At 38.5% G+C, this 16411-nt stretch overlaps 1 protein-coding gene across 1 annotated transcript in view; it reads right to left on the bottom strand.

Moving 5' to 3' along the window:
• Positions 1-8753: 8753 nt before the first annotated feature.
• The window catches only part of TIPARP (TCDD inducible poly(ADP-ribose) polymerase), a 31494-nt gene continuing 23836 nt past the window's right edge, over positions 8754-16411 (bottom strand). The window contains exons 5-6 of the mRNA XM_080826403.1: positions 11457-11735; positions 8754-10819 (exon numbers count right to left, since the gene is read on the bottom strand). Of these exons, the coding sequence (XP_080682529.1) occupies positions 10372-10819; positions 11457-11735 (727 nt within the window). The 3' untranslated portion in view covers positions 8754-10371. The remainder of the gene's footprint in view (positions 10820-11456; positions 11736-16411) is intronic.

The following is a 16411-nucleotide window of genomic DNA, read 5'->3' as shown; positions in this document are numbered from 1 at the left end:
TTTCCAGACTCCATTTATCTGAGGCAGGGATCAAGGTCAAAATTTGTGTACTTCCCTTCTAGGAATTTTTATAATGGAGTTGGGCAATAAAAATGTATTACCCCCACTTTCTTTTCAGCTCAGGTCCTAGAGGTCTTGATTTCTTTCCTTTCCACCACCACCAGCACAAACAGCAAAAATACTATCATCACCACCACCACCATCATGATCTACATGGCCACTTTGACCATGAACATCACCATCACTATTACTACCAACACCCTCACCATGTTTCTTGTGCATCACCACTGTATCGCCATTGCTACCATGCCCAGCATCACAGTCACCATCAACATGAAGGACCATCATCATCACCCCAGTGATCGTGATCACCACCACTGTAGCCATCACTATCTCCTTATTGGCTTTCCTTAGGCCCTATGGTAATTCTGTGAAAAGTTGCCACATCTTTCTAGAGTTCCCTATGTTTGGAAAGCCTATAGGCATGTCTGCCAGCTGTCTCTTCCCACTTTTTTTTTTGCTCATCAAATACCCCTTTACCCCATTTCTGGGAAGGATAGAACAAAACTCATGTCCCAGTCCTGATCTCTAGCTTCCATACAGCCCAACCGCAGGCTCTGACGTTGGCCTCTTCAGACTTGGGGCTGATCCTGAGTCTTGTCAAACATAGGGTTGCAGTTTGGTAATATTGTTTCTACCCTTTCCATCTTATTGTTTCCCTGTGTCTCCAGAAAAACTCCCTTCTCTATTTCCCTGGGGTGGGGGTGGGGCTACCACAATCCTGACAACACTAACCTGAAAAAGAGGGGTAGAAATTATAAGTGACCCCCTTGTCTTTAGGGGCTTCTTTATGCCCTTGGTCATCATATGGCAGAAAACCCCAAAGTCAGAGTTTTCCACCACTTGGCATTCCAATAAGAGACTATATGCTCCTCTTGGAGCCAGTTGGTCTCTTGTCTACTTTGCCCTCCAAATGGGAGGCTTCTGTTAAACCAGAACAGAAAGGAGAAGACTGCCTTTCAACTGGTGGGTATATCAGTGCAATGGTGGAACCCTTTTCATAATGGCCTTAGGACCCACCACTGCCCTCAGAGAAAATAGAAGCATTACAGCATGCCTTCACAAATAATATCAGCACAACAGCATAGCCTTCTTAAAGGCTTTCAGTTTTCTTTTTGAGTTGAATATGGCCTCATATAGGACAGGGAGAGAAATCAGATTTTAGGAAGTAATACTAAGACTTCCCTGTAATTAGGAGCACAATTATAGTAGGAGCTAGAAACAAATATTTGATACAGTACCTGGCTAACTTTGGTTCAATTATTTAGACTGAATGAAAATGGTACGTAGCTTAGGTAGCAGCCGGCCAGAAGTAAGGTCCTACTGGAACAACCATGCCATTCACTTATACAGAGTCTATGGCTGCTTTTGTGCTATAGTGGCTGAGTTGAGTAGCTATGAGATTTTGTATGACCCACCAAGTCTATAATATTTACTGTCAGCCTCTTTATACAAAAAGTTTATCAACCTTTGCTTTAAATAATGAGTAATTTTCTTTTCCAGGAGCTGGCAGGAAAGTGAGTTGAACTGGCCTTTGAGTCATAGAAGTAAAGCCTGATACCCCAGGTAGGGCATCAGAAGTAGGAAAGAGTTGAGGCATGGCTCCTACATAGCCTGCTGGATCTGAGAGCGTTTAGTTCTAACTGATAATAGACCTTCCAACCTTCAGTCTAGTTTACAGTACAGAGATTGGAGCCAAGACCCCAACGAATAAGAGTTTATTTGCTTTGCTTCCTTTGGACAAATACCTCCTCAAAGATATTGCGGGAAAGTGACGTGACTGATCCAAGGCAGAACCGGGCATACCCAGAATTGGGCTTTCTGGGTTTTTGTCAGATTACTGCCTGGTAATGCCTAAATGCCATCAGATGTTTGTCTGCATTAATGCGGAAAGCTAGTTTAGTGTGCTTGCTCATAATGGTTTAAATTTCTCATCTGAGTAGGCTTTATCTCAACATCCATCACAAGCTCAAGCCTGTTAGATCCCAGCGAAACTAAAGGATGAGTCCCTTTCTGATGCTGCCCCTTGCCAATCCCACTTCCCCTCCAAATTCTGAGAACCCCAGACTTTCATAGCAGTTCCATTAAAGCTAGGGGATTGGCTTTGACGCTGAGGGATAAGGTGGGCAGTTAATTTATTGCTTTCATTATATTCTCCTTACCTGTATTTTATTTTTGTAGCTTATACTTTTAAAAATTTTTACTAGGGTTGTAATGAGCACTGGGTATTATATAAGACTGATGAATCACAGATCTGTACCTCTGAAACAAATAATACATTACATGTTAATTAATTGAATTTAAATTATAAATAAATAAATAAAATGTACAGAATTAAGAAAATCAAGAGAGAGGGGCAGGTGCCTGGCTGCCTGTCAATATAGCATATGACTCTTGATCTCAGGGTTGTAGTTCAAGCCCCACATTAGAAGTAGAGTTTATTTTTAAAAAAAGAAAGAAAGGAAGGAAGAAAATTAAGAGAATAATGTGAGATAACCTTGGGAAAAAGACAGGCCACACATGAGAAAAAAGTAAAATATACATCAGATTTTGAAGACTAGTTTAAAAAAAAGAATATAAATTATCTCACTAATAATTTTTTTTAAAGATTTTATTTATTTATTTGACAGACAGAGATCACAAGTAGGCAGAGAGGCAGGCAGAGAGAGGAAGGGAAGCAGGCTCCCCGCTGAGCAGAGAGCCCAATGCGGGGCTGGATCCCAGGACCCTGGGATCATGACCTGAGCTGAAGGCAGAGGCTTTAACCCACTGAGCCACCCAGGCTGCCCCTCACTAACAATTTTTATATTGATTATATGACTTTTACATTGATTATATTGATTATATTTTATATTAATATATGTCAAATAAAATATATATTAAAACACTTTTTTTACTAGTAAGTAGGAGTTTATGAGTCTAAAACCAAAGAAAATGTATGCTTAACTTTGCAGGGGTTTATCCCTACTCCCAAATATAGATCTTCAATTTGGCCTCATTTGAGTCCTTGGATTCAAGTAAAAAGAAGTCAGCATACCATACTATGTGTACTACATGAACTCTCCTTTAATCTTTATATAGGCCATGCCATTATTTATTATAAGGAAATGGAATCTAACCTGTCCAAGTTACCCCACATGGAGATAATGATGCTAGGATTCCAACCTAAGTAACATAATGGTTTTTGTTCCTACCCCTCATGTTGCACAGGCCTTCTTAATGTCAGTCCATTAGGAAAGACAAAGTTTCACACTAAAAATAGCTCCATTTAGAATCTGGAAGTTTCAAAGACCCGACAGTAGTAAATCCAGCTTTAAGTCAGCTTATAGGCTTTCTGAAACAACGGTTTTCCTTCCATAACATTTGGTCTTCAAGGAAATGGATACCTAAGATTTTTGTGAAATAAATTGGAAAACACTCCTAAGGAGTGCCCTTTAATGCAATCCCTCAACTTAACCTTGAAAAACAGTATGTGTGAGAGATAATTGGTTTTTCTCCCCAACAACTACCTTCCTTCTTCCTAATAAAATCCCAATCTTGTTCAGATACAATCTTGTTCAGATAATGGATCACTCACTTGCCCTATGGTGTGAATGTTGATTAGTCCAAATCATTCACAGTAATTCTGTCTTCCTTGCCAGGATTGGTTTAGGGATGGACAACATGATACAAACCAAAACAATAATATAAACATGGCAGAACACTGGGGTGCTTTTGTAAGGTTCTTCCAACTTTTGAAATTTAAAAAAAAAAAAAAAGGCACTAGATGAGGCTCATCCTTTCCTACTTCTGGATATTGCAAATGAGATGTAGTGTTTGAGGTTAGAGCAGTAACAATGAGGGGAGAACCAAGGGAATTACACAGAATCCTTGGAAATGTTGCACTTTTGAATTAAGCAGTGTTGAAATAACCTGTTCTGAATTTGTTATGATAAAGAATTCATTATATTCATTATGATTTAGGACACCCTTATGCATTTTTACCAAACAATCTGATTAACCTGACCTTCTCCACAAGACTCTTTGGAAGAACGTACAACAGAGAAAAGAAAAGCAAAGCTGACTAAGCAGATGTTCCCTCCTTTAAAGAAAATCTCAATCTCAGCCTTTTGATAAGAAGTTCCTGAATAAAGGAAAATAAGACACTTAGGAGTGGAGTTATTCTTAAAAAGATTTGAGACTTCAACGAAATCTTTACAAAGACAAGAGTTTCTGATATTCCTTAACAAAAAGAGGTGGGGGAAAAAACAACAAAAACCCTGTACCCCACTAAGGCGAAGGAAGCCACTCTAGATCATGGAGCACAGTGTCCTTTCAAGGAGGAATTACCAGAGTTCTAGAAACTAGTCAACAAATGTTTTCTAAATAACTGTGTGCTCTTAGGAAAGACCATTCAAAGGGGGCTTGAATTTGTAAAACCCATTCTTAGAAAATCTTGGTACTAAAACTTGCCATCCCTCCCTCTTTTCACCAATTCTTTAAAGCAGTTTGCTTTCTCCCTTTCAAGACGACTGGGCTATCTGATTCACTATAGTGCTTGTCTTTATTCAGTAAATACCTCTTTAGAAGAAGCCTTATTTTAAGTGAGGTTTGTCTTTAGTATGAGTATATACCACTCTTAGCCACTGAAGGTTTACTCTCTTGGAATTTCACACAACCTTTTAAAATTTCCAACAAGCATGGGAATTTTTCTTATTTGTAGTGCTCTTTTCTAATTTATGAGGTTCTTGATAATTCTTTAAGATTTCTATTATATTTACTACTTGTATTACCTTCTTTTTACAAAATGCCACAAATTGGTGGCTTAAAACAAATTTATTATCTTACAGTTCTGGTGGTTAGAAGTCCTAAAATCAAGATGGCAGCAGAGCTGCAGTACTTCTCGGAGCTCCCAGGAAGACAGTTTCCTTAGCTTTTCTGGCTTGTAGAAATCACCGGCATTTCTTGGCTTATGGTCTCATTCTTCATCTTCAAAAGGAGCAGCATAGCATCTCCCCATCTCTCATCTTCTGCTTCCCTCTTATAAGAACCCTTGTGATTATACTGGGCTCCCTAAGAGAATCTCCCCATCTCAAAATCCTTAATTGAATCACAACTGCAAAGCCTCTTCTGCTATATAATGTAACACAGTCACAGGTTCTGGCGGGGCTATTACTTGACCTACTGTACTACTACCACTGGCAAAATTTTATTGTATACCATGAGCTAGGCACTGGGCTAACTGCTTTACATTTTTTTAATCTCAATTAGCCCACAAGCCACACACTGAGATTGTGTAACTTTCTTAGGCTTCTAAGTCATTGCTTTCTGATAAATGACAGCAACTCATCACTAAATTGAGTAACCATGATTCACAAAATCTGCATTCCCACTTCTGTCTAGCACTGACTTGTATATGTCTACAAAGTTAACTACGAAAGTAAGACTATGAACTCGTATTTTTAGAAAACGTAAGTCATGTGGGTAGAAACTTGCATTTAGAAATAAGCCACATTGGGGCACCTGGGTGGCTCAGTTAAGCCTCTGCCTTCAGCTCAGGTCATGATCCCAGGGTCCTGGGATTGAGCCCTGCATGGTGCTCCCTGCTCAGCCAGGAGCTGCTTCTCCCTTTTCCTCTGCCTGCCACTCTCCCTGCCTGTGCTCTCTCTCAAACAAAAAAAATCTTAAAAAAAAAAAAAAAAAGTTACATTTATGAGTGGTTGGAACTAAAGCTGTAGTCACTGGGTTCATTTAGCTTAGAACCTTGAGACCAGTGCTAATTAGATTTACGGTTGATTCTCCTAAGTGGGACATTTCATTGCACTCAGCTTAGGAATTAGGACTTAAATTCTCGATGAAGATACTAAGAAATACAGACCTTCAAGTAGGGCCTTCATCAGAAAAGTGTGGGTTAATGCTCCAAACCCATCACTGCTGCTCAAAACCGACTTATAAACTGATGAGCATTGAAGAGTCCCTTGTTATCATGGAGCTGGGAAGCAGCTGTTTAGTGTGTGTTTGCCACTCACATATATTACATGCAGTTCTCACTGCACTGCGAAACACTAAAGAAGCGCAGCTGATGCATCTAAACAGAAGGCCTGCCAAATGATAATTCGGCACCTAAAACTTGTTAGGTATTAGAAGGGTTAGAGGCTCTTGAACACTAGTTTGAGCCCCTCAGTGGTCTGATTTGATTAAGGCTTTTTAAAGATTGGATACAATTAAGGAGATATATACAGTTATAAAACTTGAATATAGAAATAGTTTAGCCCAGTGCCTTCCAGCCTGTTGGCTATAAGCTCTAGCGGCATATGGGAGTTATTGTAAGTAGCCCATTAATCCATTTGAGCACCGAATGTTGTCGGTAGACTTAAGTATAACCTACATATCAAACGCAGATATGGCTGGGATAAGTAACACAAATTTTCATTAAAAGACCACTGAGTTCATAGAAACTTTTGATCATTTTTCCTTTTATTAATCATTAGGTGCCTAACGGACATTAAGTTCATGAAATTCCTATATTCTTAGAGTGGTTGGACACTTCTGCTCTAGCTTGGAAAATTTAGCGAAGTGTCCATGGAACACTTCTAACACACAAACACTTCCATTCACCTGAGATTGAAGCTTTAAAAGAGCTCCATCTGACAGGCTCCCAGAAGATACACCGAATTAAACAATAACATCAAATAAGACCAACTAATAATGCTGATGAAATCTTTCAATTGGAAATTTTTCTATCATGATAGCTTATGAGAAAAGTTAGCAAAAGGTATAAAGTACTGTTTCTTTAACTTGCCTGCAGTAAGTTCCTGAATCAATAAACTGGGTATGTCAGATTTTAAAACCCAACACCCTCTTCTCTAAAGAAAAGGTATCTAAAGAAAATACACCTGTGTGGCTTACTTAGTTAAGCATCTGCCTTCGGCTCAAGTCATGATCCCAGGATCCTGGGATCGAGCCCCACATGGAGCCCCACTTTGGGCTCCGTGCTCAGTGGGGAGTCTGCTTCTCCCTCTCCCACTTCCTCTAATTGTGTTCCCTCTTTGGCTTTCTCTCTCTCTGTCAAATAAATAAAATCTTAAAAAAAAAAAGATTTTATTTGAGAGAAAGCACAAGTGAGGATGGGAGTGGGGATGGGTAGAGGGAAAGCAGACTCCCCAACCTAAGCAAGGAGCCTGATGCAGGGAACAGTACCAGGAACCCTGGGATGGTGACCTGAGCCAAAGGCAGGTGCTTAACTGACTAAGCCAGGTACACCTGTATCTGGCTTTTAATTTGTAGATGAAAACACTATCAGTACAGGGCTTTACAAAACATTTTTGCATTATAGGATCTCAAAGTTGGATTATTCTTATTTACAGTCTCTCAAAAAAAAAAAAACAACACAAAACTCCACAAAACAAAACAAAAAAAAACTTGTTTTTTGAATTTGAAACTTGTTTCAAATATGAGAAAACTAACCATATAAAAGGTGATTTTTCCAAAATTATAGTATAATTGAAGAGCTTAAGTTATTTAAACACACACACACACACACAACAGCAACAACCTAAACAATATGGATTTGATTTTAGAAGTATCATACAGAATTTTCTAAATACATTTTAATTATCTGATCCCAAGTAAGAAAAACCAGGAACATTTTGTAGTCATCTTACCTTCCTTAAATGAAGAAAGAGAAACCCCTCTGATTTAAATTGACTGTATAAGCTTTGCGCAGTGGCAGTATCGTAGCCAATGAGGTTTATCCGAGGCGCGATTATTGCTAATTAAATTGACTGTATAGCACTGTTTGGGTGTTGAACACACTTTTCAGTCATTTTCAGACCTAGTATAATAAAAATTCTTCTTTAAAGAACAGTATTTCAGGCCCTCATGATTCTCTTCAATATCTAAATAATCATTTACCAAAATAAACAGGTTTGTTGCAAAAAGCACAGAGTTGGGTTTTAGAATTTATAAAGAATCCAATATTTATAAACTCTGCACATACAAAAAAAGCCTTCCTGTCTACAGGACTGTATGACAATGGAGTATCTCAAGGAGTTTGTAGCCTCTCCCTAGCAATCTTAACCATAGTTTAAAAGAGTTAAGCTCTAGCTTTCTGAAATGGTGTAAATTACAGTTTTGTCACTAGGGAGAAAGATTTACTGAATGCTTTTCAGTATGTTTTTAAAGCCATGGAACCATTACAAAATTTAGACTGACTCCACAGCTCTTGCTTAGTTAAAACAATATACAATACTATACAGGAATTTTAAAATTATTACACTGGAGGGAAAGTACTGTCAGAGATGCTCACATTTACAAATCAGATCACTTTAAGTTGGTTGAAAGCTAAGGTGCTCGAGTGCTGACAAGATCTCTAGAATTCCTTTGCATATTTCCATCAGCACCTGTTGATGGGGACAGTCTGCTCATTTTTCACTATAGATGTTTGCTGATAAGACAACTTGTCCCTTTTCCACAAATATTTACCTGCAAAATAAAATATTCAGTCTTCTCTTGTGAAACTTACATTTGACTGCTACCTAATATAGTTTCTGCTGACTCCTGGAGCACAAAAGTTTAAGCAGCAGGCTCTGATTGGGTCTGTTCAGTCTCTCAGTCACATATTCACTCAACCAGTCAACAAGCATTTACGGACATATCATCCACTATGTGCTGAATTCACTTATCTTAAATGGAACCAAAACAACAAAAGTTTTAAAGAATTACCGGAACTTTTATTTTTGCTTAGTTTTATTAAAAAAATAAATATGTCATAAAGCTTTATTTTCCTTTAAGGAGAAAAAAAGGAACAAGTTTCATAAAATCAAATAAGCAATGGTAAGGTGTCTTAACTTGAAAAAGATTGGGAATCACTGGTTTACAAAGTTATAACTGACTGAAAGAACAACTGTAACAGCCACAGTTGGCTGTTTCATGCCAATGGCAGCAAACAACGAGCTCAACTAGGGCAAAATAAATAATTGTGTGGAAGCCCTGATAAGTGCTTAAACAGACTGATTCACTGAGACATCAGGATAGATATATCTTGCTTCAAACAACACAGGAGTTCCTGAAAAGTTTTGTGTAAATGAAATAGCCACAAACATACTAGGAGAGCTTGGTATCTGAAAGAATTCCACAGTGAATTCTTTTGTGAACAACCACTTCCACTTTTGTAAATCCAGGTATTGGCTTTGCTTAAGGCAAAGTATACCTAGCTGCTACCTCTCTGAACTGAGGTATTAGCATACACACCGAACACTGCTCCAGCTGGGCCAGTGGCACAATTTCCAAGTTTGTGTTTCTATTAAGTAGTGTAAAATAGTCAGCCAGGGAACCCAGCTGCATCTGGCAAAGCAGGCAAAGGGTGGGATAACCACCTTTAACAATATTTCCAAGCCAACAAATACTTTGGAGAGTCTACTTTGTGCGAAGCACGGTAATAAGCCTTATCAATTCAATTATAGATGTACTTCCTTTCTCTAAAACCTTCAGTCGGGGCCTACGTCGGGAACTCTAAAAGTAATACTACTAATCCTCAAGACTGACTTTAACCAAATTAGCTGCCCAGCTCCTTCAGATTGGGGTAGATGATAATGGAAGAGGCTGAGTTTTCTAAGGCTGCAGTTTTAACAACATAAGAATCATGTTTCATATAACCAGTTAGTGAAAAATCTTGCTGGCAACAAAAATTTTTCAAATGGTTCCTTTTTTTTTTCTTTTTTACTTCCTCTGAATCCTCAGGCAAATTCTGCAGAACAGTTAAAGTCACCAATGCTCTCTGCTTGGGTGATATATTTCAGCTCTGCTGATAGGAATAAAAATTTCTTTCCACCCACCAGAATTTCATGAACTTATCCTACACCATAAGTGATGCTTTGGACAGGGAATAAGTATGGTAGTATTAGCTCCAGTCGTTTTATCATTATAAATAACAGAATCCTCACTTTGCTCACAACCTCCATTTCATTTGGCCAAACTTCTACCAGGCTTAAGTCACATTTAATTGGTTAGGCTGTTCAGTTTCTTTTTAAAAATGCTTCTAATACCATTGCTGCCTATATGTACAAGTGTGAATAAAAAGAGTATGCAATCTGTAGTCTTTTCCACACTGAGTACACTAACAACAATTAGTAAGTAATTAAAGAATAAGTGGTCATTTTAAAACTCGTGTTTTTCTTTTAAAAAATTTTCACTTTCTAGCACTTAAAAAATGGGTCTTAAAAGTGCCCTATTAATGTCCAATGCTGTTCCCCACTCTGTCCCACCCATCCAAAACCTGCTACAAATGCTGGATTGAGTTCATATCAAATAATTTAGCAGTACCAAGATTTTTCAAATGGAAACAGTGTTACTGACTTCTTCATATTGGATAACAAAATAAGGGTAACTCTGATCATCATTAAAAATGACAAAAATCTGAGGCTCAAAGAAATTATCCACACAAGAGTCATACAGGTCACTGGTAACACTGCCCGGATTGACAGGAGGGGGCCTTCTCATGCCATGACTGCCCATCGTGTATCTGCCAGTTAGCACTTTGGCCAGAAACATGAAATGGACTCCTTTGGAGGACTTCTTAGAAAAGTTATGAGAGTAGCTTGCCTTCTTTGCAAAATAACTGCCTTGTCCAAACATTGTAGCATGCTTTCCACAGACTCGAGGGTCAAAGTTGTGCTTGCAGATTCCATCTACCACATCCTGGGACGTTCCATGAAATAAATGTCTCTCATTGATTATCCTGTCACGGCCAAACATTTTCCTGTTCATATATTCCTTTTTCCTAATGGAAAGAGTGGACAGGGAATTCAGAAGAAGGAAGGTATAGATCAATTTAATAGGCAAGATGTAGTCATAAACTCATTATGGTTTCAATGAAGAGGAAATGTTAACGTAGCTTTCAAGGGCAAAATGCCATCAGAGATCAGATTAAAAGTTTAAACTGATCTTTTCCACTGCAGACAAGAAGAGCCCCTTTCCCCCTCGCCACCTCAACACTTATTCACTTGCTCTCTCTTCCATTTCAAATCTAGTTCACAACCTTACTTTCTCAGAATAACTTTTTTGTCTAATTCCACCAACCTGAGTATCTCTTAATTCTGAGATTACTCAAACCTGCATGTATTCCTTTTGTACTACATTTGCTTTTTTGTTGATTTGAGAGGCAGCATAGTCAAGTAATTAAGAGCAAAGCCTCTGGTGCTAGACTGCCAAAGTTCAAACTCCAGCACATATCTTATTAGCTGTAGGTCCTGTGGCAAGTTACTGAACTTACATGGTCTGTTATGAAGAGTGTATGTGAGTTAATATACGAAAAAATACAAACATATTAGATTTTGTGAAAGTCTTTACTATTAAGTTCTGCATCTGTCATTAGTACATTAAGAAAAACTCTTAAATTTCTCATACTGCTGACTCACCTTTTATATTTCTCCCAAAGAAACTGGTTTTGGACTCTCAGTATTTGCAAAATTCTATATTTAAACTCAGGCACAGTCTTATGAAAAAGATTATAGATGATTCGATAACTTTTGTCCTCTACAGAAACAGGCACTTGGATGAAGTCCTGAGATGGATGCATATAAATCCAAGTTTCAGGGTAAAAGTTTGCTGAGGTGACCCCATCAGGGCAGATGATCTGTGATGATGAAGTTGCTTCAAGAGGTGGAGGAGCCTGTGTGGGAACACCACCAAGTGTCCTGGAAGGGAGAGGAAGAAATGTCAATGTAAAACATTTAAGTACATCTCACATTATAGTGCTCTAAAGCAGTATCTAAAATTGTAATTTGTATAGCTTAAGTGCTTGTTTAAAAAACAATATAGAAAATGCTATGTATTTTAAAAAAATCTCAAAGTGACATTGCCTGTACACAGTTAACCTATTATTAGCTTCTTCCCGGCCTCCTCCTTGTGCAGAAAACTCTGGAATGTACTGCTACAGGCTGGCAGGCAAGCAAGAGACAATTTATAAATATCTTCACTTTGAACTATAGACTCCTCTTTTGCCTATACAGTTAAAGAAAGTCTAAGAGAGCAGTGATAATTTATATGTATTCTTCAATTCTTGCTGTACTAAGCAGAAAATCTACCATTACTAAAGGCTATATAGGTGGCGGGGAGCGGATTGATGGGGAGACAAAGGCAGGCAGGAAAGAGGGAGCTTACAGGAAGATGACATGACATATTAAAAATAAAAAAGCTTAGAGGTGCCTGCGTGGCTCAAGTGGTTAAGTGTCCAAGTCTTGGTTTAGGCTCATGTCATGATCTTATGGGTTATGGAGGCTCCACACTCAGGGGGAGTCTGCCTGAAGATTCTCTCCCTCTGTTTTCTGCCCCCCCCCCACCCCTGTATGCACACACATGGCTCTCTTTCTCTCTAAAATAAATCTTTAAAAAAAAATTTAAAAGCTTATACTTTCTGTATAACACAAACAAAAATCACTGGAGTAGGCACTGGAAGCTAACATTTGGCATTTGCTTCATTTTTCAATGTCATGTGTTAACAACAAAGTTGTCAATTGTATCCAAATTTTATAGCCTTAGGTGTGCTTAAGATGAAGCTAATTACTTTAAGCTTCAGACACCAAAATGTATATCCTTGAACCTTTAAATTTAGTTTTGTTACACTTTGACAGGTGACTTTCTATTAAATAGCAGCTGAACAGTTATTCCTGCCCAATTAAATGCTTCAATTTAAATTATATGTCTTGGCCATTTTCAAAACAGAACAAAAAGGAAGATCAGAGAGAGGAATTCCTGGCCCTGAGACCCAGATTCAGGGCCAGGGTACCGTAACACTCTTCAGCATAGAGTGACGGTCACAAGGAAGCAGTAAGTCTGCGAAATGGATTAAACTAAATTTTCAAAAGAGCTTTGTGACACAAAAGTTACAACTGTGAGTGACTGTGCATCTCATCTGCAAGAGCATATCTTACCATTACCCTCCTCATAATCACAGCTGCCTTACAGTAAGCACATACTATGGACAGGCATTTTACATACATTATCAGTTACTATCCTAACATCCAGCAAGATGGCTTGGATATCTGTACTTTTCAAATAAAGAAACTGCTAGCATAGTAGCAAAGAACAGAGACAGGTTTTGAATCCAGGCCTATCTACATAGTTTCTAGATGCATATTCTTTCCACTGCTATATACTTCACAATTCATACACACACACACACACACACACACACACACTTTCCCCTCAAGGCTTGAAAGTGATGGATGGGCTTCAATGCAGGTTTGCCTGACTCCACCACCACCTCCATCTCACACAGTCTTCTGACTTTTAAGAGATGGCTTGATAAGAAGCTAAAAAGCTATAGAGGCACTACTGTCTTCTCTAACACCTGCTCCCCTTCAAGTGGTTGTGCCTACGATTTAGCATGCCTCAAGATCCCTTGGGAGACAGAGACAGGAGTTCTGAGAGGAACCAGGACTTACAGAATCCATACAGTTCAGGGGTCAATTTAAAGGGGGCACTGGCTTCTCTAACCTTCCTGGCAGAGGCATAATAGTTCTTGTTCTCTGAAGCATTTTCATAAAGCCCTGACAGACTCCTCCAGAGCCTTCATTCACTGGCACATTTTTCTGAAGAGAGGCCCCGCTGCTTTAATCAGATTCTGAAAGGTAACTCCTTCAAAAGCCATCACTATTCTGGAGAAATGGCAGGAAACACAGAGTATAAGTTCCTTATTTTTAGCTGTTCCTTCTATTCCTGCTCTGCAAAAAGAGTAAGTTCCAGCCTACCAGATTTTCCAGGATTATTAGGGATTGAAATTACCAAAAGAGGTTTCTCTCTCTCTCTCTCTCTCTCTCTTTTTTTTTTTAAGATTTTATTTATTTGTCAGAAAGAGCCAGAGAGAGAGAGAGAGAGAGAGCTCGCGCCAGCGCGCACAAGGAAGGGGAGTTGCAGGCAGAGGGAGAAGCAGGCTCCCTGCTGAGCAAGGAGTCTGATGTGTGACTCAATCCCAGGACCCTGGGATCATGACCTGAGCCAAAGGCACAGGCTTAACCTACGTCCCCCAGGCGTCTGCCAAAGAGTTTTCTGAGTTGGGAAAGAAAGGTAAAAATTCTCCCAACCACTTTACCCAAAATAGGTTTTAGGCTGTCGTCACAGCCGTACTGAAATCCTGGCACTGACCAAAAAAGATTCATAGATACTTGAAGATGAGCCTGTATAAGTAAATCCTATCTGTTCTAAAGCATTAAATTAGATTTTATATTCATAATTATCATCCATTCCCATCTATAGATGCCATATAAGCCATATAAGCCAATATCCTAATTGGGCTAAAACATTAAAATGCGTATAGACAGCTGTCTGATAAACTTCTACACTACACTTGCCATGAATTAGAAATACATATTCCAAGCACAGTTATAAATGTGGCTTTATTTTCTGAGGCTGCTGAGTTTGTGTTTAGCTCATGGGTATTCCAATGACATACCATGTGCTTCACAGTGCTGTACCAGCCTTCTTCAAAGAGGCAAAGTTGAAAGGTCTGGAACTTGCACTCAAGGACCTCTGAAGAATGGATTTTCAGAATTCAAGGTCATCTTTTACACTCTCCTTCCCTCCCCTTGCCATTTCAGAAGATGTTTCCTAACCCACTTTCAGTGACGAAGTAAAAATTAATTCATTTTATCTTTTTTGGGGGGGAAGTCAAACCCTATCAGGCTTTCCCATGACCACGGAGTGACTGCACAGGATAGATGTCCTTTTGGCTGAAATGAACTCCTAAACCTCTAAATTTGAGATTTGTTTGCTTATGCAGCCTCAGCTTAAATATTCTAAGAATATTAAAGAATAAGCTCTTTTTTTTATCAACCTCATTAAAAAGCAGCAAGCACAAGGAAATAATACTTTCTTTGTAATCATGAGTGATAGATGTTAACTAAACTCCATTGTGGTAATCATTTTGCAATATATATGTATGTCAAATCATTAGCTGTACACCTTAAACTGACAGAGTTGTAGGTGAGTTATAGCTCACTGAAACTGGAAGGAATTAAAAGCACCAGGGAAACTCTCATTTAGGAGGAGTCAAATTTGCAGGAAATTCATAGATTAAGTCAGCCACCCCCTCTCCTCACCTCCCTTATTCTGGCATTCCCAATTCCTAGGCATCTCTTATTTCCTGATAACTATAGTCTTTTTTGACACTTATGTTTTAATCTGACCCTCTACATTTACTAACATCTAAAAACAAAACTTTCTTCCTGGCTAAGATTAAAATCATAGTCTCCCTGGAATCTGTTTTGCAGCCTGCTTTTTGAAACTAATCCCTCTCTACTCTCTTCCCACTAGGCCAGTCTGAGTGCCTCAGGGCCCCAGACTCTAGGGCAGATAGGAACTGAAGGGCTGCATTTACCCATTCCACCCTGGTGAACTTGCTGCTTGCTTCTCTGCTCTTTTCTCATTGAAGTGTCTGCATAATCTCTTTGATTTGCTAAGCTCTTACTTTATACCTGATTATCACTGTTTTAGACAAAAAGACTCAACAGGATATTTTAGAAAGAAAAAGGAAGAAATAATAGTGACCTTCTTTGTTCTCTTATAAGCCTATGTTACAAATAGTTAAGGTGCCAAATTTGTGGCATTAATTCTACTACTGCCTATAGTATTTTCATAGTTCGTACTTTTACAAAATAAGCCTAAATTTAAAAAGAGGGGGAGGGATTATTCCATAATTACTTATCTTACGGTTGAAACAAATCAATGTTCACCATTCTGTAAAACTCCCCCATCAATGCAGCACTCGAATGAGCATTCTTACTCTCACTCAGAAGCTACATCTTGCTTGATTGGCTCAGCATGCCAAGCTGCTGGTTTCACTAATGAGTTCTACCATCTCACTAGGAGGACAATATGTTCCTAACTACTGGACGCTGACACTATCTCCAGCTGTGCTAGTGAAATCACAGAAATGGCATTTTTATTAGCTTCTAATAAAAAAAAACCCTACAAAGTAAAATTTTTCACACTTGGACTAGGAAGAAAGCACACATTTACCCAAAGCCAGCATATACTTCTAAACCAGCCTTACTAAAAATTGCTTTTGGATACTGAGCATTTCAGGGATTTTTATTCATTTGTATTTTGTTTTTAATGTTCCCTCTGCAATCTCATAATTAGAATCATTAAAATTCTGTCATAATGATCTGGGAAAAACACAGTTTGAGACTGAAAAAAAAAAAAACTAGTAAGAATATAAAAACAGCATCTCTAAGATAAGTAGAAGAGAAAAACCAGTATTACTCTAGACCTCCCCAGTCCATAAAACCAAGTAAATCTAGCATTATTCTAAAAAGCAGCCTCTAAATATGGTATATCTGATGAGAGTACACAAAGATTTCCCTAGAGTTAC

This window comes from Martes martes (assembly GCF_963455335.1).
Source record: "Martes martes genome assembly, chromosome: 1".
NCBI lineage: Eukaryota > Metazoa > Chordata > Mammalia > Carnivora > Mustelidae > Martes > Martes martes.
The sequence above is the reverse complement of the archived record's forward strand: the minus strand, read 5'-3'. Positions and strand labels throughout refer to the sequence as shown.